Source organism: Dermacentor silvarum, chromosome 4, assembly GCF_013339745.2.
Source record: "Dermacentor silvarum isolate Dsil-2018 chromosome 4, BIME_Dsil_1.4, whole genome shotgun sequence".
Classification (NCBI taxonomy): Eukaryota; Metazoa; Arthropoda; class Arachnida; order Ixodida; family Ixodidae; genus Dermacentor; species Dermacentor silvarum.
The window spans coordinates 54,005,251-54,028,280 of record NC_051157.2 but is presented as its reverse complement, the minus strand read 5'-3'; the positions used below and the strand labels follow the sequence as shown (position 1 = coordinate 54,028,280).

Sequence of the window (23,030 nt, the reverse complement as noted above, 5' to 3'; positions counted from 1 at the left end):
ATCTTAGAAGGCACAGGTTGAACGCGCTTGGCTGAAATGCCGCCGGTGACGCTCTGATGTCACGCCATGAGGATTATTGCCTTTGCGTGTCGCCCACGATAGGTCAGGTTAGTTAAGGTTAGGTTAGAGAGAGAAAAATTTATTTACAGAAGGCAGAGAGCTATAAGCTATAAGAAGGCCTGAGCTATAACTTGCTCTGGCCTTCTACATCTACACTGGGGAAAAGAGACGGGGAGGAAAAGGCCTGATGAATGATGATGATATGAGAAGGAGGTGCGTATATACAAGTTCACAACGTTGTGACATCTCTAACGCCGTGCGTTAGGTGAGGTTAGCGTAAAAGGCGTTATGTGGCACGGCGTACTCTCACAGCGGTTTCAAAGGGCTTCGAGCGTCGCCGTCGTTCGTCCGGGTAGCGTAAAGTCCCTAGATATTTTTTTGCTTAAAAAGAGCAGAAAATTTAGGAACTTTAGGGTAGCGCTGCCCACCCCTAAGAACATGTTCAGTTACCAACTCGACCAGCTTGCTGTGTTAACACGGGTGAGCCAGCCACAGCACACCGCCTGCTATGGACATGTCCCGGCCTATCCCTCACTGCGAAGAATCTGCTTTGCTGGGCTACAGAGCTTAGTCGTTACAGTTGTCTGTTGAACAGTTCGGCAACTATACCATGGTTGTAACCTCAACGAGATGTTGTGGTATGTATGTGTTAAGTGTGCTATGTCCTGTGTGTATCATTTCATTCATCCGTTGCATTCATCTCGATTAGCATACTAGGCGTGCCGCCAGACTGACCCCTCCAGTTTTTATTAAACAGCCTCTCTCTCTCACCTTGTCATAATCCGAAAAAGTTTCAGAAGTCTCGTGTTCGGCGAGCACCCGCCACGCACAGAAGTGCGTTACGGCGGGCTTTGAGTCTTTCAATGTACTATCGACCAAAAAAGTTTACGGACCACGGGATCTCAGAAAACGCTAAATATCCGAGAAGCCTTTAAAAGTAGCCAGTAAAACCGTACATCACAATGTTGTTCGCATATACCAGTAGAGGCTGGAAATGGTAATACCAGGTTTCGTTTTGAGGCTGCGGAGATATTCAGCTTTTTGTCAGATCCTTTGGTGCGTAAACGTTTTTAGTCGACAGTACATAATGTTGCGGATGTGGCCTTTTTCTGTGAGAGACCGTCCATGATGACCTTGCCCGATGATGTGCACTGCTTTGCGCAGGTAGTCCAATACCTGTTCTCAACGGGGATTCTTCGAGCATCCTTCACGATTTGGAGAAAGAGACAGAGCCAGACTCATTAATGATTTGAATCCACTCAAATGGTTAAACGTCCCCGAACAAATTCTCGCAAATATCACGGATCTAAAGAGAATTCACCGAAGTCGCACTAAAGCTCCTTGATCGACGCGCCTCCGACAAATGGTCAGTGGAAGACGTCGTGGAGAGTCATTAATGCCGGCGTGCGTTCATGCGCTCGGGGCACGTGCGTTTGTTCTGCACCGTATTTCCAGCACGTGAACTTTCGGCGCGCTCTGAAATGATGCCATATCCGATAAATATAGGCGGATTATTTGAGATTCTTTTTTTTCTTTTTTTGAATATTTAATTTCTCTTGCTGAAGCAATAATTGTTCTCTTTTTCTTTTTCGCTGCCGCGCGATTCTTCGCCCAACCTCTTTTGTTGGCACGTGCCATAGTTGAGAATCGTCGTCGTCATATTGTCACGTGAAAGGCTTTTCGAACTGCTCAGCGCCTAGGCGCCTACGGTCTGTTCCATTCCAGCGCAAGCATACTGGAGACAATGAGCTACTTCTACGACGTCGTGGACGCCTTCATCGACACGTGCGACCCACGAGTGAGAAATTGGCCGCTGATGGGTAATCCCACACCGATGCTACTCTTGATGCTCGGCTACTGCGCGTTCTCGATCTGGTTGGCGCCGTGGGTCATGCGAAGCCGAGAACCACTGCGCGTACGCGGTCTGGTCCGGGCGTACAACCTCGCCATGGTCATCTGGAACGCTTACTTCGTCGTGGCCATGGCGCGGCTGTCCTACTTCCACGAAGACGCGCGGAAGCGCTACAGCTGGCTCTGTCAGGGACCTGACTACACCCGACGAGGGCTGCCCTTGCTCAGCCTGGCCTGGTGGTACCTCGTCATGAAGCTCGCGGAGCTCTTCGACACGGCGACTTTCGTGATGACCAAGAACTTGAATCACGTTACTGCGCTGCACGTCTTCCACCACGCGTCCGTCGTGGGCGTCATGTGGATCTCGGTTCAGACTGGCGTCGTGGGGCAGAACGTTTTCTCCATGATCGTCAACGCCCTGGTGCACGTGCTGATGTACGCGTACTACTTCCTCACGACGCTCGGACCCGAAGTGCGCAGACTGCTCTGGTGGAAACGCTACCTGACTCAGATTCAGATGGCGCAGCTCGCCTCCTTCGTGGTCTTTGGAGCCGCGCCCTTCTTCGTGGACTGCGGGTTCCCGCGATGGATGGCGCTGCTTATGGTTGGAGTGCCGCTGGTGCTGCTGGTTATGTTCTGCGCCTTCTACCGACGGTCGTACGCGGCCAAGAAAAGCCTCGGACGGCTGGGGGACTGCTTTCACGGTGAAGCGCACTCAAAACGTGGCTGACAGTCACCGTGCACCAGGTCGTGCGTTGTGTTGTGCAAAAATAGCTGATTTGGTTAAGCAGCGTACTTGAAAAAAAAAAAAACACGCTCACACAAACATGAATTATGAGGACATAAACAAGCGCTCATTCCAACTGCACTGCTTAACCAAAGCGTGAATTATCAACAAGCTCCGCAGCACTTGTTAGGCACAAATAAACGACCGGTTTGAATGTGGCGTTTAATAAATATTTTTATGTCTTGTATTACAGCATGTGATGATGTGTAGGCAATGCGGCAAATGCTTGTGATGCGAGATCTGCCACAAACTCTCCAGGGGCACGACTTTTAGTTAAGCAGTGCTCCGACAGATGCGTCCGTAGCAAATAGCATCATGACACGAGTTTATAATATAGTTATACGGTAATCATCTATGCCACTTTGGCATTTTGGGCCAATGGGGCAAGCCACGTGAGCCGATGAGAGCTTGACACGACGGAGAATTCAACAATATGGCGAAATTTTACAGTATCATGCCACCGGTTTCGTCGATGAATGTTTTGTATATGTACAGCTGTGGTTTGTATACCGTTTGGCATAGTTCTGCCGATTGTTGAACAATAAGGAAAGGTTGGCATTGCCTTGATCTGACAATCACTTTCGGGGATACTTTATTTCACGATATTTCACGCGACTATAGCGCCGGACGCGTCAGCGTCTACGAGCGATAGCGCTCCTGGCACAATGCCGAGCTCGCCAGCTGTTCTAGCAAAATGCCTGCGAGGAACGCTGGCGCCCGTAGATGTCGACGCGTTCGGTGTCGGTCACACGAAATTTCCGAGAATGATCCGCCGAGAACATCACTCTTGCTTTGCTATTGCACTGAACGAGAAATGGTGAAGACGAGTGACAGGGAAGAAGGAGAACAATGAGCCAACGTCGCGTATATAGAGTCAGTTTTTCATTCATGCAGTGGCGGCGGCAACGTGTGGCGGCGTGGGATGTCAGCCTGTGTCCTCCGAGATTGCAATGGCGTACCCGTGCGATCTCGGAAGCCACATTCAACAGCCAACAATGCAGCCTGCGTCGGAGCCCCAAAGCGGCCGTATTACGAATCAGGCATCGGAACGTGCAGCTGGAATCCGGACGCCATACAGCCGGCAGTAGAGAGAGAGGAACGAAAAGGGAAAAGTAGGCAGGTTAACCAAGGTTGGCTACCCTGCACTTGGGCAGCGGAAATTATAGAACCAGTGCAGAATATTGAAACATATAGCAAAGGACATAAAGGTAACACACATAGGATACAGTGAAGCGTCTTAATGTTGCTCGGTCGGCTAGTCGGTCGGTTGGTCCTCGGTGAAATGGCGCAACCCCATCGCCTTGAATGGGGCGACGCAAGGCTAGTGTGATGGGTTTTCAAACTCTCAGGTAGATTTCGGGCTGTGGCAAGCCAGACCCCTAGGGCTTAAGAAGTGGTCAAGAACTTTCTCATTAAGCTTCGCCATCTTTCATATATGAGTTGCTCGAATTTTTATACAACTGAAAAAGAGGTCTTCTCAAATCTTTATTTGTTGTTACTAAATTTATTTCTCAACGTGTCGCTCGTTCCTTCAGTGGGTATACGTCATGTTTGAAAGAATCAACACCATCATCAACGAGGTAGAGGTTGGCATTATTTATCCACAGTTTAACCAATCTTTTGCTCACCATCTGCCTGAGTATGCCCGATCTCTCTCGCGGTTCTTACATTGATACTGCTAATGTGACTATACACGGTTTCACACATAGCGTGCAACGCTGCGGGACTATAGGAAGGCGTCTTGCAGTAGCTGCGTTCACTACAAAAAAGAGTGTGATGTTTTTTTTTTTTTTTTTTTTTTTTTTGCCTGCGAAAATGTGAACCTGTTCTTCATTTACGCCCCAGTGATACATAAAAAAACGTTTCAATTCGGAAAAGTGGACAAAATGTGTTATAAGGCTGTCAATACATTGTTTGCTTTGATCTTGCGTTTCGTTATTTTCCTTTTCAGGTTTTTCATTAGCAGGCTCGCACGGCTCGCGCAGCACCTTGGTGTGACCACGATACTTGACCACGCAACGCGCGGGGTCATACATTTCGATGACCGAACTTAGTGCGCAGCTTCCCCAGAGTTGCACTCTAATGAAAAACGTTGCGTGCTTTCACGGTGTCCTGGGAGAACTAGATCATCGACCAGGATTATATTTAGAGTAAATGGGAGTGCTGACCACTAACCTGCCACGGCATCGTCCAGGGGACGTATTCTCGGACGGTCACTTTCGGCGATACTATATCACCTTCGCGTGACGTAGTACGCGGCGCGTTGAACAATTCGAGCTGTTTCCAGCCAATCTTGACTAGTTTTGTCAACCGGCCAGTCAACGAGCGCTGAAACTGATATCTCCAAAAGGGGCCGTCTGAGAAAATTTGCAGGACTCTTAAGCTTCGCCTTTAAGAGAGGAACGCGATAGCATTTAAAGATATCTCTGACTGCTTCTCACGCTTCTAGGCAACTGCAACTTATGTAACCGTAATTTTTACCGGGAAACGCTGGCGGCGAACGCTATGCGAGCTTTCTGGTAGAGACGCGGCTTCTTGCGTGGGCCGATCTTCTGTTATTGTTCGCACTTGTCATGTTTCAGTCTGAGAAGATTTAACATAGCAGGCATGCGCTTTCGGTATGGTATGGTATGGAGAACTTTATTGAGTCCCGAAGGTCAACCCTGGGCTGACGCGGGCCGCTCCCACGTTGGGACTACACATTTGATGTTGGGACTGTCAGGCCGAGCCCTTCAGCCACATCGTGGGCCTTCTGGACTGCCCGTAATTGGTCAGAGAGTGATTCACTTCGTAGCATTTGCCGCCACCATTCTTGTTCCTTGTCACAGTCTGCGAATACCGCGGGGCACTGCCAAAGCATATGGTCAAGAGTAATGATGCCATTGCACTTATTACAATTGGTTTGAATTTTCCTCTCCGGATAGATCCTGTTAATAAAATATGGACTTGGGTATGTCCTTGTCTGTAGCAAACGTAATGTGACCGCTTGGGCTCTTCGGTGTTTTGTTTCATTGCATTTCTTTGTAAGCTGACATTCTCAGAATTCCGAGGAATTACTTTGTAAAGAATGTAAGACAATGTATGAGCAACTTTAGTGATGGAAGAATTTTAGTGCCGTATAGAATATTTTTTTGCTCACGGGACGCCTACGCCGGCTACGACGCCGACACCAGAATTTCTGCGACACGGTGCCCTTAGGCTCTGTTCCCAGTTGTCCGCCTTTAGCGGGGCAATCATGGTGCGCCCACTGGGGGAGAATCTTCGAAAGCATAGAAAACACCATAACCGAGTACAGCTGTTCAGGCACCGAATATCTCTAAACTGAGGTCACGCCCACATCTCGGGGGTAAGTACCATGCACCTCTTGAACTCCGTCGTCTCGATTCAAAGTTCAGCAGCACTGGTATGACCAAGTTTTGTTGAGGATAAGTTCCAGTTGAAGCGTATGAGTGGAGAGCACCCTTTTCCAGGCTAAACTGCCAGCAAAACCCTTTATTTGCCAGCGCCTGTTGGACGGTAGCGCGAAAACACCGTGACCGCGACGTGCTGAAACTGTTTCTCGCCTCAGGGTATCGGAGCCTGCCATGTGCAAGCCGTCACGTAGTCCGCATGGGCAACGGAAGGAAGCAAGCCAGACCGTCACGTTTCCTCAACGTCGGCCGATTCCAACGCGGACGCACAGGCCGGTACTCATGAGCAGGCGCTGGCAGCCTGCGCACGTCCACCGTAGACTTTTCTTTTTTTTTTTTTTTTGCTTACTATATATGGTCGTTGCTCAATGTTTTATTTTCGAAGTCGTTCCCATCGCGGGGGAATCCTCGACGAGAGCGTTTCGCGGCCAAGGTCAGCGGCATTCGGCAAGACGGCGTTGCGAAGTAGGCACGATTATCATTATATGATTGCAGTCGGCTCCCATGTACGATAATTAAAGAGTTGAAGTATATATATAAGAACACACAGGCATCTTAGTGTGTGTGTCTGTGTGTGCGTGCGTGCGTGTGTGTGTGTCACTAACGGTACTATGGCAAAATAGGATTCTGAATGGATCGACGCTTTCATGCTCCTTGAAACTTCCAGTTTTTTTTTCTACTATTTTTGTTGGGTTTTTTTTTTGTGTAGGGCAATTCACAACATAGCCCTTTTTAAAGCCCTACTGTCCCTTAAGTCTTCATTGGCCTTCCGCACCCTGTGAAAAAATAATGCCTGCCTCTTTCACATCTGCCGCTACCGCACGTTAGAATTACTGGTCCGAACTGATATCCGACAGTTAAAAGACCACCGGCACAGCATGAGATGTGCTGCTGTAGCTCCAGGTTACCTTCGATTTTGCAGCACGTCGTGCCAAAATCGGCATTTTTCGCTGTCTTCTTCGATAAGTCAGTGTGTCGTCTCATCTCATTTGGCAAGAATTGCGTAGGCACCAGTGCCAGGGCGAACAAGTGCAACGCCTGCTCGCGCGCTTTATGTGTCACGAGAAGGTCAACCCTTAGATCATTTCTGTTGAATACACACTCTTTGTCAAAAATACATGGGCTACGTTACCTGCGACCGCCAGGTCGGTTACAAGCTGTTTAAGGGAGTTCCTGAGGTATGTCATAATTTTCAACGCCTCGGTGAATGAAAAAGCTTTCGCGCTCACCATCCAGAGGTTTGGAGTAGTTCCTGTTGATCACCACGGGACTCACAGCAGACAGCCGAACTACATATACGCGGTAAAGGCGTGGAGTAGCCCATGTACGTTTAACAAAGGGTGCACATCCGAGGACAACGCGAAGGCCCGAATGCCTGCCACGAGATTGCTGCGAACTATAAAACACAAATTCGAAGCTTTATCACGCTGTCACACGGCAAAACTATTGCGGCGGTAACGAAATAGGCCAGCTTAACGCCGCCTCTTATTTTTGGGACGCCTTAAGTGTTAACATGCCGAGGTGGCAAATGAAGACAACACATAGAAACACCAGCAAACATTATAGCACACAATGTTTTTTAACATCAGCCACATCTTGCTCAATGCACTCATAGCTAATGACATTGTGGTGCGCGTAACACCCGTAATAGAATATGCTCAAATGCACGAAACAAATGTCTTGAACGCTTGCAATGAAATTGCCATCAGGAGGAGCTCAAACACCCTCTAAAAAGGAGCATAGGCAAAATAGGCATATTGTCACAGAATCCACTGAACACATCTGCATCGCGGCCTGATAGAAATTCGGCAAAGAGCAACCATCCGTAAAGTTCGTCTCAAGGTCAATTTGTCTTCCTTATAACGCCATTGCGTGTAGTGAGAGTCTTCTTTTCTCTGTAGGCGCTAGCGTAGAATCGAACAAACATGACGAGGAAAAAGAGACCCTGAGGTAGACCGATGTAGATGTGAGCCATCGGGTAGCCACAGTCCACGAACAGCGGAATCGTCGCGTGCAACATCAAAACGACAAACTGAAACATTTGAAGCTGCGTCAGATATCGCTTCCACCACAAGTACGGTCGCACTGACGGCCCCAGGAGAGATAGCAGGTAGTACGTGTACATGACCACGTGTACGAAGCTGTTGAAGATAACAGTGAAAGCCGCATGGCCATCCGCTCCGTAGGCGAGGCCGTACCAGCCGCTGGAGACCACCAGGACATGGTGGGCCACGTGGAGGAACGACACGTGCGAGTCTTTCTTGCGCAACACGAAAAACACAGTATCCAAAAAATCGACTACTCTGATCCAAAAGTACATCCAGCAGTGGGTCAGCAGACTCATAGTCTCATCGTCGCGCGCTTCAAAGTCTATGCCTTGACAGAACAAGCTGTAACCACCGCCCAAGTAGGTCTTGGACAGAAAGGCCACCACGAAGTAGCAGTTCAGGAGCACCATGACGCCGTTGTAGATCACGATAACAGGCTTGATGCTTTCGTAGGGCTTTCGCCCCTTCATAAAACGCGGTCCACCTATTTTTACGACGTAAACATAGCTGAGCAAGAGGAAGAACAGGAACGGAACGTTGCCGACCAGATACCAGCTGGCGGTGCGCGGGTCCCTCCTGAACAAGCTGCCCTGTGCGGCAGCAATCACCGTCGCAGTGTCCATGGCGCACGGTGCCGGCGTAGGCTGCAGCCAACTCCACGGTCTCTGTCCGTTTGAGGAGTGACAACGCATTTCCCGGGGTTTTGAAGTCGTAGCGAGCGACCGGTGACTAAATGTTAGTCCTCGATGTACAAGAGGTGCATGAGCGTGAAAGGGGACCCGAAAGCATTAGTGGTCTGTTGGGCTGGGCGTGTGCTCGCATGTCGGCGCTGGCGCTTTGTGCGCGCATAAATACGGCCTCGTTGCGACGACCGTGGTTGCACGTGGCACGGGGCTGCTTTAATTATACTTTAAATAAGGACTGTCGTTTCTGTGGTCGTTAAGACGTACGGAAGGTTGCCACGTGTAGTAGATGACACGGGCGCAAAAAGGGAAACATTAGGAAAGCGTTGACACCAAGAAGCATGAACATTACTTTTCAGCAATATACGCAAGCACGGAAGGTAGCCGAAGACTGCTGTGGACGTCTGCGGAGGAAAATTAACCAGACATTGCTCACGGGCAGAGAATGGCAAGGTGCTGACGCATAAATCGTCGAAGCTGGCTTTCTGTGTGCGGAGTTTCTGAATAGAACATGTCTTCGTGACTTGCGTTCAAAGGAGACTCACAAGTGCAGGTGAGGGGAGAGTCGCAAGCGCACGACCTTTAGCGCACGTATTGCCTTTCTTTTTCTATTCGATTAAGCATGGGCCGTCTAGCTTGGGTGAGGAGGCAAAACGACAAGCATCAGGTCGTCTTTGTTGCCAGCAATGGTGTACGAAACCATGATTGTTCAGCTAGAGCTGCAGTAAACGACAGAAGCATACGAAGTAGCGGCTACAGCCTGGGATCAGAATATCACATTTGGTCATCGTAGAAGGTCAAAATTTTGAGCGCTATCAACATGCCACGATGCATGCCAATCGATCAATCTGCTGGCCACTGCTTGTTGGGAGGTAGCAAAGAAGATAGCGAGAGAGATAAAGTAGAGGAAAGACAGGTAGGTTAACCAGGTTGCACCTGTTTTGCTACCCCAGACTGGTGAAGGGGGAAGCGGGCAGAAAAACAAACAGCACACGAAGGAGGAAAGAAAGAACAAGTGATACACGCACACACACAAACAACACCGTTTACCGCACAGTCAGAGGCAGTCGCAGGGGCCAGTCTTCTTCAAAAGAAGAGTTTAGAAAAACAAACTAGCCTCATCTTAATCAACAAAGACTAGATGAATGAATGAATTAACTTTTATTTCCCTTTTTAAGAAAGGCGAGGGGCCGGGTGGGGGGGGGGGGGGGGGGTATTTTATGGGGCATTTCCACACGATATGGGAGAGATCTGCTGTCTGCACAGGGCAGAAGCGACACTTGGGTGCCGGGTATGCGTCGGGAAAGAATAAGTGCAAAGTGCGTGGGGTAAGAAAAGTGCGAGTTTGTAGTTGGCGCCACAATATTTCTCTCAGGCGCGTGCTCGACACAGAGAGAGGTGGATACGTTAGGCGTTGGTGTTTGTAATGTGTGCAAATTTCGTGGAATGTGATGAGTGCGTCTTTATTGGTCTGTTGTTGGGAGTCATTGGGTTCTAGGGTAAGGCCCACATTTCCGTCCACTCGGTCCGTGAATCCTCGAGCAGCGGCATGAGCCATTTCGTTGCCTGGTAGTCCTTGATGTGCTGGAGTCCAGATGAGAGCGATGTAGTTTTTCGGCGGGTGAACGACTAGTAAATTTGCACTGATGCCTGGGGAAATAACTCAGCAGAATTCAGTGATTTATCCTGCATTAGGATCGCGGTATAGATTCTCGAAACATCTTCCCACGAATGATTTCATTGCGATGCTGACAATGTCTGTCAGCTAAAGTATTACCTGCTGTGTCCTCCGAAATGCATGCATGCACAGGTGCCGCTACTCGCATAATCTTTGTGGTGCGCGAGAAAGCACACCATTTACCAAGCACGGATCTTGTATGGTAATTCAATGTTTATCACTTCCTGCTTCCCAACGTGTGCATATTGCTGCAGGATCAACAGTTCGATATGGAGTGGTGGGCGAAGCTTCATTTTTTTGCCCCGTATAGTGACGGTTAAGTGAAACTGAGTGTGACTCTGATGGCCTGACGAAAACGGCGTAACTGAGGAATGGGCTGTTGGACACAAGAAAACGAGCTTTGAATTGCTTCGAACAGCAGCCACTGTAAACAGATGAAAAAAAAAATAAGAAAAAAGCAGGTGCTTCGAAGAGTATGCAGCTACCAAGGGGCTAACAAGAGACCCACAACCGCAGCAAAGAATCCACAACAGAAAACCACTTAAAGCGCTCCGTTCAATTTTTCGAGCAAGTCAATCGCGCAACACGAAAGTGGTAGACGAAACTGACGTATTTATGAAGGTTTTCTTCGTTCATGAAAAGCTGCAACAATTTTAGCTTTTTAGTAAATGTTAAGCCACTCGTGCGAACTTTCACATTATCTATGTTATCGTGTCCCGTAATACTAATCTCCATGTATAGTTGGAACAGAAAAGACCTCGTACTATGAAAATTATTTTTCGGAAGTGCACCTCGTTATTTGCACCGCCTTGGCTCGGTCTCGCTATCAACTCCCTCGCTACTATACTGGCCAACACTCAAACGCCGACCAATCAAAAGGCCTGCTTACTTAGGAGAAGTTTCATAAATTTGGCACAAATTCTTTGCGTCTTGAGAAAATTAGTAATGAATTGGCCGCCACAAGCAGTGATCCATGAAAGCCACCTCCCAGTGCAATAGACGGGGTGACTACCGCATGACTATAGATGAGCTGCGAAGCTAAGCTTGGCTAAGATTTTGCTCTTTTACATACGTGTATAGTATATATAGAGTAGGAGGGTCATTGTACGATTACGGTGGTTGAACCACTAATCGGCGTCGTGTAATATTGTAATAATAGAACTAATTACGTTGGTTACATAGAAGCTTCGAGGTTTCTTTTACGTGCGATAAAAAGTTAGCTTAGTGTTTGCACTGGTTCGTGATGCTACTTGTATGATGTCTCTCGTGCGTCACATGGGCCTCCGATATGTGTAATCAATAAAACATTTACTTGCGATATCAAGTATGTTAGCGCTGATTCGTGTCATCCCGTATGAAGAATCTTGTGCGTCATGTTGTCACGTACGAGTTTGTGCCGCTGTGGAGAACATGACGTTTGGAGGTGAAGAGGAGATTGAAGTGTCTCTGAGATCGGTAGATGGTGTTAATCTGGCCACTGAGTTACAACCTTGTAACTGTATATATTGTAAATACATATATTTTATCCCCGTAACATTTTAGTGGAGGTGCTGGGTAATCTCGCCACAAGCCGGCCCTAGATCTTCGCAGTGGGCGTCACATCGGTTCCGCTGTTATGGCTACTGACGCTGCCTCCGCCGCTCAGACACTAGCGGAAGTAGTGCTAACCCAGCTACGTCACCAGGGAATCTTCATCGGCACTGGCAAGGTCAACGTCGAAGACTGGCTGACGTCGTATGAGCGCGTCGGTAAGCACAATAAGTCGGATGCCACACTTTTGCTGGACAACGTGATCTTTTACTTGGGAGGAACCACGAAGGTGTGGTTCGAGACGCTTAAAGGGGGGGAGGGGGGGGGGGGGCAGACATTACAAGCTGGGGCTCCTGCAAGGAAAAGCTACGCGATCTTTTCTGAAGACCTGTGGAACGTCAAATGGAGGCCAAGCAAGAGCTAGCGTCTCGTGCCCAGACACCAACTGAATCGTACGTCACGTATATTCAAGACGTTCTGGCTCTCTGCCGTATAAGCGGACACGGACATGCTGGAGGCCGATAGCGTTGGACACATCTTGAATAGCATCGCGGACGATGCGTTCAACCTCCTGCTTTGCAGGAACTGCTTAACGGTTGAGTCCATCATTAAGGAATGCCAGAATTTTGAGCAAGCGTAAAGCAAACGCATCGTGCAATGCTTCGACCGACTTCCGAATATGGCTGCCACTTCCTCCTGCAACGACCCTCCGGCATCACATCCGCCTACAACGCCAAGCTTGACACAGGTCATCCGTCGCGAACTTGAGGCTATGGCTCCAAGTTCTCACTGTCCCCATACGCATGACAACATGACCATGTCGCTCTTCAAGCTGTTGTCCACCAAGAAATTGCAAACACGAGCATCCACTCTGCCGTCCGCCCACGTCTCACCCTTACAGCTCCTGTCATTGCCTCTGCTGCACCTCGCCAGTCGTTCCCGAATCGATATCGGAACCCCTCTGAGTGGCGAACACCAAATGACAGCCCAGTTTGCTTTGCTTGCTCTCGGGTCGGTCACATCTCCCGCCACTGCCGTAGTAGCCGCTGGTACTCCTTGCCTCGACTATATGCTGGTCGACGCTTCGACAGAGACCCTCGGCTTTTGTCGCCCCTTTCTGAGCCATACCATGCCGGCCTTCCCTCTCGGGGAAACACCACTAGCCGCTCGTCCTCGCCGCAGCGCCGTCAGTCCCGTTCGCCTACACCTCGACGTCACTCGTCCCCGTCCTACGCGGGCCGCTTCTCGGGAAACTAAGAATGCAGCCCCCGGAGGTGAGGCTGCGTTGACGACTCGGACTACAAAACCTCTGCTGACCCCTGCTGCTCGACCAAACCTTGTTGAAATTTTTATTGATGATGTACCCGTTAAAGCCCTCATCAATACTGGCGCTCAGGTGTCGGTTATGCGATCAGATCTTCGTAGCCGTCTCCGTAAAATCCTGACACCTGCCGAGTCGCCTACCGTCCGAGTACCTAATGACAGTACAACAGCCGTGATGGGAATGTGCGCCGCCAGTGTTACCATTGCCGGCCGTCCAGTGTTAGACCTGTTCATTGTACTGGCCGAGAGTTCCCACGAAGTTATTCTTGGAATCGACTTCCTGACTGCCCATTCAGCACTTATTGACTGTGCAACCGGCATCCTTCGCCTTGAACTGCCCCATTACTATGCCGACCCGATCGACGACCACAAGTCTCGACTTCGTTCTACTGAATTTGTTCGACTGCGACCTGATGCTGCGACCTACGTACTCTCCACCACTTCGAGATGGTCCTTACGTGGTGTCCCCACTTTGCGACATCCTCCTGGCACGTCAAATAGCACTACCAAGCTCATTTGTAATTCTTGTCACCAGTCGAGCGTGGCTTCCTCTTCTGAACTTTGGTTCTTGTCTGTAAGTCCTTCCTGAGGGTGTATCTCTCGCTGTACTGTCCCCTTTGGAAGACTGCGGAGTAACTGCTCTTACGCCCGAACCACGATTCGACACTGCTGCAGCTTCCGACCCTCCTACTTCACGCAACGAAAAGTTTACGCCAATGATAGCTACTTACCTACGACCTGCTTACGCCGACGCCCTTCGCCACATTCTGATGTCCTATGAAGACATCTTTGATTTTGGAAATCGCCCGCTAGGTCTAACTCGTGTCGTCACCCATCTAATCCACACTGGTGACGCTCCTCCTATACACCGGAGACCCTACCGTGTGTCAGGGGGTGAACGCCAGGCGATCCAAACGGAGGTGGACAAAATGCTCTCCAAAGATATTATCAAGCCTACCTGCAGTCCGTGGGCGTCACCTGTCGTTTTGGTTAAAAAAATGTCACAGTTTCGCCCTAAGGGCGAAGCAATGAATGCGATAGCAACACAGCAATGTCATACGAAGTAAGGTGAGCGGCTTTGGTAGCAATATGAATTGTAGTAAACATGAGCTGATTAAGTAAGCAGGTGTGCTGCGGCGTAAGTAGACCGACATGAAGAGAGACTCGATGACCACGAGAAGGCGCGTGTGAAACGGTGGTGTTGATGAGAAGCGCTTCCCGTGGGCAGCGCGTGCGAAGGGACACACCTGTAGCGCTGCACTGCCGATCCGGGCAGCATTGCATGTGTAGCGTGCGTTGGAAAATGTGGCCCGACTATTACTAACTGAATGAACAAGCGTGGTGTGAGCGCGCACAAACAAACATGAATAGATCACACTGAATGACTGCAGACAACGACCGTCAAAACTCTGGCAGCAAGCGGATACGCCGCAGCGGCGAAGGTACAGTACGTGCGGTCTATCGCTTCAACGGAAACTGAGCGGCGAATGAACGGCGCCTAAAGGTCAGAGCCGTGTGGAGATAAGAGACGGTGCGAGCGAGCGACGAGCGCGGTTGTTGGCAGAGTGTAAGTGCCCCCCCCCCCGCTCCCTCCGGCACTGGCTTCCCGCTTCCTTGCTTGCGCGTGGGAGATTGAGTGCGTTCGCTCTCCGTGATAGCGCGCGTCCCCGCACGCTTCCGCTCGGGCATACGGCACGCGGCGAAGATTTTATCTATAGGGAACCTCACGGCGACGGCGACGGCGACGGCGACGCTGACGGCAGAAATCCGGTTGAAGTGTCCATATAATTGCTATCGCAATAAAAGAGGGACAATACCTGGAGATTTTGTATCGATTACCGTCACCTCAATACGATTACCAAAAAGGACGTGTATCCGCATCCGTGTACTGATGACGCGCTGGACTGCTTACACGGTGCCAGTTATTTTTCGTCGATTGATTTGCGCTCTGGCTACTGGCAAATCGCAATGGATGAACGAGATCACGAAAAGACCGTCTTCGTCACCCCGGATGGTCTCTACCAATTTAAAATGAAGCCTTTTGGACTGTGTAACACTCCTGCTACCTTCGAGCGCATGATGGAGTCTCTTCTGCGCGGATTGAAATGGAATACATGCCTCTGCTACCTTGAAGACGTCATTGTTTTTTCACCGACGTTTGAGAGCCACCTCCACCGACTCTCAGCTATCCTTGATCTTTTTCGACGAGCCGGCCTACAACTCAGTTCTGCAAAATGCCATTTAGGCCGCCGCCAAATACGAGTACTTGGTCAGTTGGTTGACGCTGCTGGCGTTCAGCCTGATTCTGACAAAGTTCGTGCCGTTGGTGAGTTTCCACTTCCACGTTCTTCTACCGATGTCCGCAGTTTCCTAGGGCTGTGTTCCTATTTTCGGCGATTTATCCAGAACTTTGCCGAAATCGCTCGTCCTTTCACAGACCTCTTCAAAAAGGGCACCTCTTTTCGTTGGGGACCCGACCAGGCTGAAGCATTTTCAACGGTTATCAGTCACCTTATCAATCTACCCATGTTGGGTCACTTTGATGCGCATGCCTACACAGAAGTTCGCACTGATGCAAGCGGCCACGGCATTGGTGCTATCTTGTGCAAACGACAGCGGGACACCAATCGCGTGATCGCGTATGCTAGCCATCTTCTTTCAGCACCAGAGCGAAACTACTCCATAACAGAACGTGAATGCTTAGCCCTTGTTTGGTCCATTGCTAAGTTCTGCCCTTACCTGTTCGGTCGACATTACACTGTCGTGACAGATCATCATGCCTTATGTTGTCTATCCTAACAGGCCGTCTTGGCCGCTTTGCTTTACGCCTGCAAGAGTACACATTTTCCGTGTCCTACAAATCTGGGCGGCTACTGCCTCTCCCGCTATCCTGTCGACCCAACCGATGGCACCGCAACCGATACAGATACCTGCGTTTTGTCGACCTCCGAGTTCTCACGCATCGCCGATGAGCAGCGTCATCACCCATATTCGCGATCCATCATCGAACACCTTACCTCGGCGCAACAGGACGTTTCTTTCTGTATGTTTGTTCTCCAGGACGGGACCTTATACCGACGCAATATGAATCCATATGGGGCTGAACTGCTTCTCGTCGTTCCCCAGCACCTGCGCTCGACAATTCTCTCGCAGTTACACGATGTGCCCACCGCTGGTCATTTGGGTGCCTCCCGTTCCGTGTGCGCAAACGATTTTTCTGGCCTGGGCTACATCGCTTTGTTCGAAGCTACGTCACTGCCTGCGAACTTTGCCAACGCCGCAAGAAGCCTCCATTGTCTCCCGCTGGGCACCTTCAGCCTATAGATATCCCCAGTGAGCCATTTTTCCGCGTCGGCCTGGACCTCCTCGACCTATTTCCAACCTCATCCTCGGGCCATAAGTGGGTGGCCGTTGCGACGGACTATACCACGCGTTATTCCAAAAATCGGGCCCTGCCTACGAGCTGCGCAACTGATGTGGCGGATTTTCTCCTCCATGATGTTATCCTACATCATGGTGCCCCACGTCAGCTACTTACTGATAGAGGCCGCTGTTTTCTTTCTAAGGTTGTCGACGACTTTCTTCGTTATTGCTCAACATCCCACAAGTTCACGACGGCTTACCACCCACAGACGAACGGACTTACCGAGCGCCTCGGCCGTACACTCACGGACATGCTCTCCATGTACGTGTCTGATGATCACTGGGATTGGGACTGCACCTTACCCTTTGTGACGTTTGCATACAATTTGTCGCGTCACGACATTACTGGTTATTCCCCGTTCTATCTATGATATGGCTGTGACCCACTCCTGCCTCTTGACTCGCTGCTCCCTTCTGATGCCACCACTACCACGTTCTATACTCACAGTGCCATTGTTCGCGCGGCCACAGCACGTCATGTTACCCGTGACCGTCTTCTGGCATCTCAGACTATGGAGAAGCACCGTTACGACAGTCGTTGTCGGGACGCTCATTAGAGCCGTGGGTCCCTTGTGCTGCTTTGGTTACCCTCCCGTCGCGTCGGCCTTTGCGAAAAACTGCTGCCACGATACGTCGGGCCATACCGAGTTCTTCGCCAAGTGACCAGCCCCACATGTGAGATATCACCTGTGACTTCGAAGTCTTCTACCCCACCAGGAACTGATATCGTACACGTTTCGCGACTAAAACGCTATAACTCGCACACTGATTCGACACCCTAAGAAGCAACGAGACGACGCTTCTGCCGCCGGGGGTTAATGTCACGTACAAGTTTGTGCCGCTGTGGACAACATGACGTCGGGAGGTGAAGAGGAGGTTGAAGTGTCTCCGATATCGGTAGATGGTGTTACTCTGGCCACTGAGCTACAACCTTGTAACTATATATATTGTAAATACATATATTTTCTCCTCGTAACAATATGGCTAATCAGAACAAAACTAAAAAGGTGGAAAAAGACGCAAAAATGTGCACCAAAATATATCAGCCACACAGCCCTCATCCCCCGGGTGCATGCTAGTTGGCGCCACAATACTATGCTGCATAAAATACAGAAGCTTCATAAATGCGCGTAGTACCTGCGCCCTGCTATAGCGCAGGTTCGTAAACGTGCATCGGAGGCAGCAGCTGGTAAGCAAGAGCACGTATGTATTCATCAGCAGTACCATGTTGCAAGAGGTACTTGAACTTGCTGTTAAATGCAGTTTTATGCGCAGAGCATTCAGTCTTCTTTAATGAGATAGCATTATAGGCGGACTGCACCCACCTTGTAGGTATCCGTGGGACGAAAAACGTGAGCCGATCCGACGAGGCAGTGGAGTCTAACAATGCCTATTAAAGCGCTAGCTGTTACGAGGGAAGAATGCAATAAACATACACGTGACGGACGCGCAGTCATTTCAAAGAGCGACTCTGGCACGAGACAAGAATGCCCGCGATCGTGACCTAGTGGTTAGAGCGCTGCTGCTCTAACCTAATCGTTAGAGCTAATGGTCAGATCACTGATGTGATGGAAGACAAAGCTTCGATCCTGCCACGGGCCACGCATTACTTCATGGCGTATTATAGAGGGACGTCACCCCCTTTTTAGGCATCTGACAGAAAACTCGAGGTGTGTTGAGCGTACTCGAGCTGGTCACCGTGTGCCCGAAAGCGCAAGTTTGTAAGAGCTAGATACGAGTATGAAACGTCATTTGGTAAACGAGTGTGTAAGACCGCCTGTGGCGCACGCGCGCGCAGCTGTCGATACGTCTACCGTGTGTCGGAAGAAATGGGCTGATCCTGCAGACAGTGCAATAGTCAACTGGCTCGCTGTCATGTTATGCTGCAAATTTTAATGCAGAAGATTAACAGGTTATTGCATTTATATAACATCATGAAAGCTGAAATTTACATTGATTCCAGCATGTGAGTTGGATCTGCCGTCATTGTATATATATATATATATATATATATATATATATATATATATATATATATATATATGGCTACAATTTGTGAATTGCAATATGGGCCATCAGGTAATTAGTTAAAAACATAATTAGTGAATTTTTAATCATTCTATTATTAATTTCAATTTCTTACGCAAGTAATGTCCGCCGCTTCGAATAGACCAGCTCATCTACTATATTTGGGCTATGTGCCACAGGCAAGTATAAATAAATTTTGAAAGTGTTCGCTGAAACATCCTGTATATATATATATATATATATATATATATATATATATATATATATATATATATGATGTTTTCTTTTCTATGTTAGCATAACCGCGTTCAAGTTTGTTTCAATATGACATCTGTATTTTTGTGACTGATTGTGATTAGTGGTTATTTTTATTAGTTGTGTGACTGACACTGTATGTATTTTTTTTATCTTTTTATGTATACCCTCCCCCACTGTAATGCCTGTTAAGGCGCTGTGGGTAATAAAATAAATATATATATATATATATATATATATATATATATATTCATCTTGTGGTTTTGAGGCATAAAACATCCTCGAATCACTGCGCAATAAATTTTTTCCAAAAGTTGCGCTAAAAAGCAATTAACCTGCGCTTCGAAATTGACGTGAGGTCGAGATGTCGTAGCAAAGTGAGTGCTTATGGCCTGCTGCTCCATGTGACCGAAGGGGATTATGATGTTACGCGGAAGATGAGAGGATCATGAGATGAACGCACGAAAACCCACTCGCACGAAGTACACGCACGTTCCGTAGAGCACGCAGGCGTGTGTGCTGGTAAGTTTGGCTGAACAGTGAGAAGACGGGACAAGGAAGGAAGCCAACACGAGCGCCAAAGGGTTTATAAATGCTCGCGTCTGTTTTCTTCCTTGTCCCGTCTTCGCGCAGTTCATCCAAAAGTGAATATGTACCAACAAGCCCTGCTGAAAACCCTCTTCAGCACTGGTAAGTACACCCATCATGTTGCGCATGTTATCAGCAGCTCTAGCGAAATAACGAGGCAAGAAGTTGTTAAAAAAATTATGGGGTTTTACGTGCCAAACCCACGATATGAATATCAGACATCCAGTAAAGTAGTACTCTGGATTAATTTTGATTACCTGGGGTCCTTTAACGTGCACCCATGCACGGTACACGGGCGTTTTTGCATTTCGCTCTCAGCCAAACGTTGCCGACTACGTACTTGCATTCGGTCCAGAATTGTTCAACGTCAGTCACTGGCAGCGAGCATGCGTCGCACATTGTGGATCAGCCAATCGAGCACAGACAATGCATTTTTCGCTTCGCCGTAGTTCGTTGAACTGTACAAGGTTGGCACCCCACAAGAAATCCCCGGCGCTCATGCCTCCGTTTTCTGAAAGACTGGAGCTCGTCGCCTTCCCGTGGCATCCCCCCATTAGCACGCGAATGGGACGAGCACACAAAGTTTCGAAGTGAGATACACTGTGCCCATTCCGACAATATCGGCGTTCTCGAAACACCACTATTGTGAAGCTGTTTCGCGGGTTGTGTCTTCATCACTGTGTATTCATCAGCCATTTTGTGACAGCCAGTCAGACTTAGCGCTAGCCTTGTGTTGTGAAAATAAAAAGCTAAACACACGCACACACACATAAACACATTACACGATTACAATGAATTATGATTTTCTTTATTTCTGACAACAAAAAATGAAAAGGCTGAAGTGGAACTAGTTGGGGGATCACTTAAAGCTACAGTATAGCTTTCATTATGAACTATGTAAGCAATTATGCAGCATGTAAGCAATTCGTAAACACTTGCCATGTGACCGCTATGAGACATGTAGCTTCGGGGCTCGCAACACGCCGTGCAGCTACCAGGCCGAGACTAGCAGATTCTTGGCTTACGACGCGCGCTTACTCTGATAGATTGTAACACTAGAGCAAGACCACCAGAAAAAAAAAAAGGTTACTGGAACATGCCTCGGTTAATATTTGTACCACACTTCGTTATATTTCGAAACTAAAATTTACACCGTTTTTTTTTTTTTTTGGAAGGGGGATACTTTTCGTTTTACCGTTCATTCGACGAACACCTACCACAGACAGAGTTTAACTTTTTTTGCACACTGTCTGTTTGCGGATGCGCTCAATGGCATCGACCACTATATTCAACTTCACGGCATTGTGTTGGGGCACAGTACTAACTGCTTGTATCCAGTATTATAACTGAACTGGTTACCATGTGTTCCTGTCGTACCTCGCTCGGGTGTAGTAGAAGCAGTTACGCCAACTGTTTTCGTTTGGAGCAGCAAGAAAGCACTTGTACCAGAAAAATATAAAAGTTATTCCTGTAAAGTACAAGCTACTGTCGCATATCTCTAGCATGCGGTGAGGATAAACTGGGGCCGAATTCATTAAACTGTTAGTTCGTAAGCACTTTTTCATATTTGCTGGCAGCCTTCACTAATATGTCCGGCATCTGGATTGGTTGGAATTTGCTATTCCGAACAATTCTGTCACGACAGCGTTTTGTGAATACGGGCCCTAGAGAAGCAACGTTACTTCCTGTGTCATTTGGCCTTCGTTTTGCCGGCTGTACCCTGGGTCGCTTTCTTTCCGTCGTCGTAGGCATTGCCGTAGAAGCGAAAGAACATGTAGAGAAAGAAGAAGCCCTGCGGCAGTCCGATGTAGATGTGCATACTTGGGTAGCCACAATCGATGAACAGCGGAATCAGCACGTGCACAATCAGAACACAAAACTGAAACATCTGGAGCTGGGTGAGGTAGCGTTTCCACCACAGGTGCTTCCGCACGGATGGTCCGAAGAGGGACAGCAAGTAGTAGCCGTACATGACCACGTGCACAAAGCTGTTGAAGATCACTGCGAAGGCTGCGTGGCCATCCGCTCCGTAGGCGAGGCCGTACCAGCCGTTGAAGACCACCAGGACGTGATGGACCACGTGAAGGAGGGAGACGTGCGCGTGCTTCTTGCGTAACACGAAGAAGATGGTGTCCAAGAAATCCGAGACCCTAACCCAAAAGTAAATCCAGTAGTGGGTCAGGAGGCTCATGGTCGCCTCGTCGCGTGCTTCGAAGTCGATTCCCTGGCAAATAAAGCTGTAGCCACCACCCAAGTAGGTCCTGGAGAGAAACGCTCCGACGAAGTAGCAGTTGGCGAGTACCATGGCGGCGTTGTAGAGCATGATGATAGGTTTGATGCTCTCGAATGGTTTGCGCAGTTTCATGAAGCGAGGGCCACCGATCTTGACGACGTATACGTAAAAGGACAGGAGAAGTACCAGGAACTGTACGTTGCCGACCAAGGCCCAACTAGCAGTGCGTGGATCCCTCCTGAAGACAATCTCTTCGGGTGAAACTGCAGCCATGACGGTGCGCGAGCGAGGCTTGTACAGCGGGACCCTAGTTTATCTGACCGCCAACACCGCAGGCCCTCGGCGTGTGAGTGGAGCAGATTTGATCCGTCGCTGTCTAAAGGCAGTCAGGCGAAAGTCAGACGGCAAATCATGCTGTGAGCGTCGCCCAACTACAAAAGGGGACTGAGCAACATTAAATGCTTGAAAACAGGGCGTATGCTCGTTTAGTGCCTACGACAACCCTGGCGACCAACTCCATTAGACAATTTTCTTTAGAGCCGAGACGCTGAGACCTTTGTACCGCTGCATAAATGAGATTCTGAACGTCGTCCCAGTCGTTAGTGCTAAGTGTGATAAGAGCGGGTGCACTCCGCTCGGTGTCCGACATGGTGCCACGCGTAGAAGAGCGAACGTACTGTGCACGCAAAAAGAAAGAATTTCAGAAAAGTAGGCGCTATCTGGCTCATTTGTTGCAAGTACTTGGGACCTTGGTGTTCTGGTTCTGCCCCCAATAACATCCATCAGAATATATATATATATAATTTTCAAATCTAATTAAGAGGTTTTACGTGCCACAAACACGATCTGATTATGAGGCACGCCGTAGTGGGGGACTCCGGAATAATTTGGACTACCTGGAGTTCTTTAACGTGCACCTAATTCTGTGTACACGGGTGTATTCGCATTTCTCTCTCTCTCTCTCTCTCTCTCTCTCTACATATATATATATATATATATATATATATGTGTGTGTGTGTGTGTGTGTGTGTGTGTGTGTGTGTGTGTGTGTGTGTGTGTGTGTGTGTGTGTGTGTGTGTGTGTGTGTGTGTGTGTGTGTGGTGTGTGTGTGTGTGTGTGTGTGTGTGTGTGGT

General features: G+C 48.8%; 4 protein-coding genes across 4 annotated transcripts in view; 1 reads left to right on the top strand and 3 right to left on the bottom strand.

Annotated features, from left to right (window-relative positions):
- LOC119450054 (elongation of very long chain fatty acids protein AAEL008004) overlaps positions 1-23,030 on the bottom strand; it is a 391,994-nt gene that overhangs the window by 111,922 nt on the left and 257,042 nt on the right. The gene's annotated exons all lie outside the window — the stretch shown is intronic.
- LOC119448117 (elongation of very long chain fatty acids protein 4) lies at positions 1,708-2,824 on the top strand. The gene has a single exon (XM_037711588.2). It carries the CDS (start codon positions 1,805-1,807, stop codon positions 2,639-2,641), a length of 837 nt encoding a protein of 278 aa, XP_037567516.1. The 5' UTR covers positions 1,708-1,804; the 3' UTR covers positions 2,642-2,824.
- On the bottom strand, positions 7,952-8,779 carry LOC119448115 (elongation of very long chain fatty acids protein AAEL008004). The gene has a single exon (XM_037711587.2). It carries the CDS (start codon positions 8,777-8,779, stop codon positions 7,952-7,954), a length of 828 nt encoding a protein of 275 aa, XP_037567515.1.
- Positions 20,908-22,276, bottom strand: LOC119448114 (elongation of very long chain fatty acids protein AAEL008004). Its single transcript, XM_037711586.2, has one exon. It carries the CDS (start codon positions 22,168-22,170, stop codon positions 21,355-21,357), a length of 816 nt encoding a protein of 271 aa, XP_037567514.1. The 5' UTR covers positions 22,171-22,276; the 3' UTR covers positions 20,908-21,354.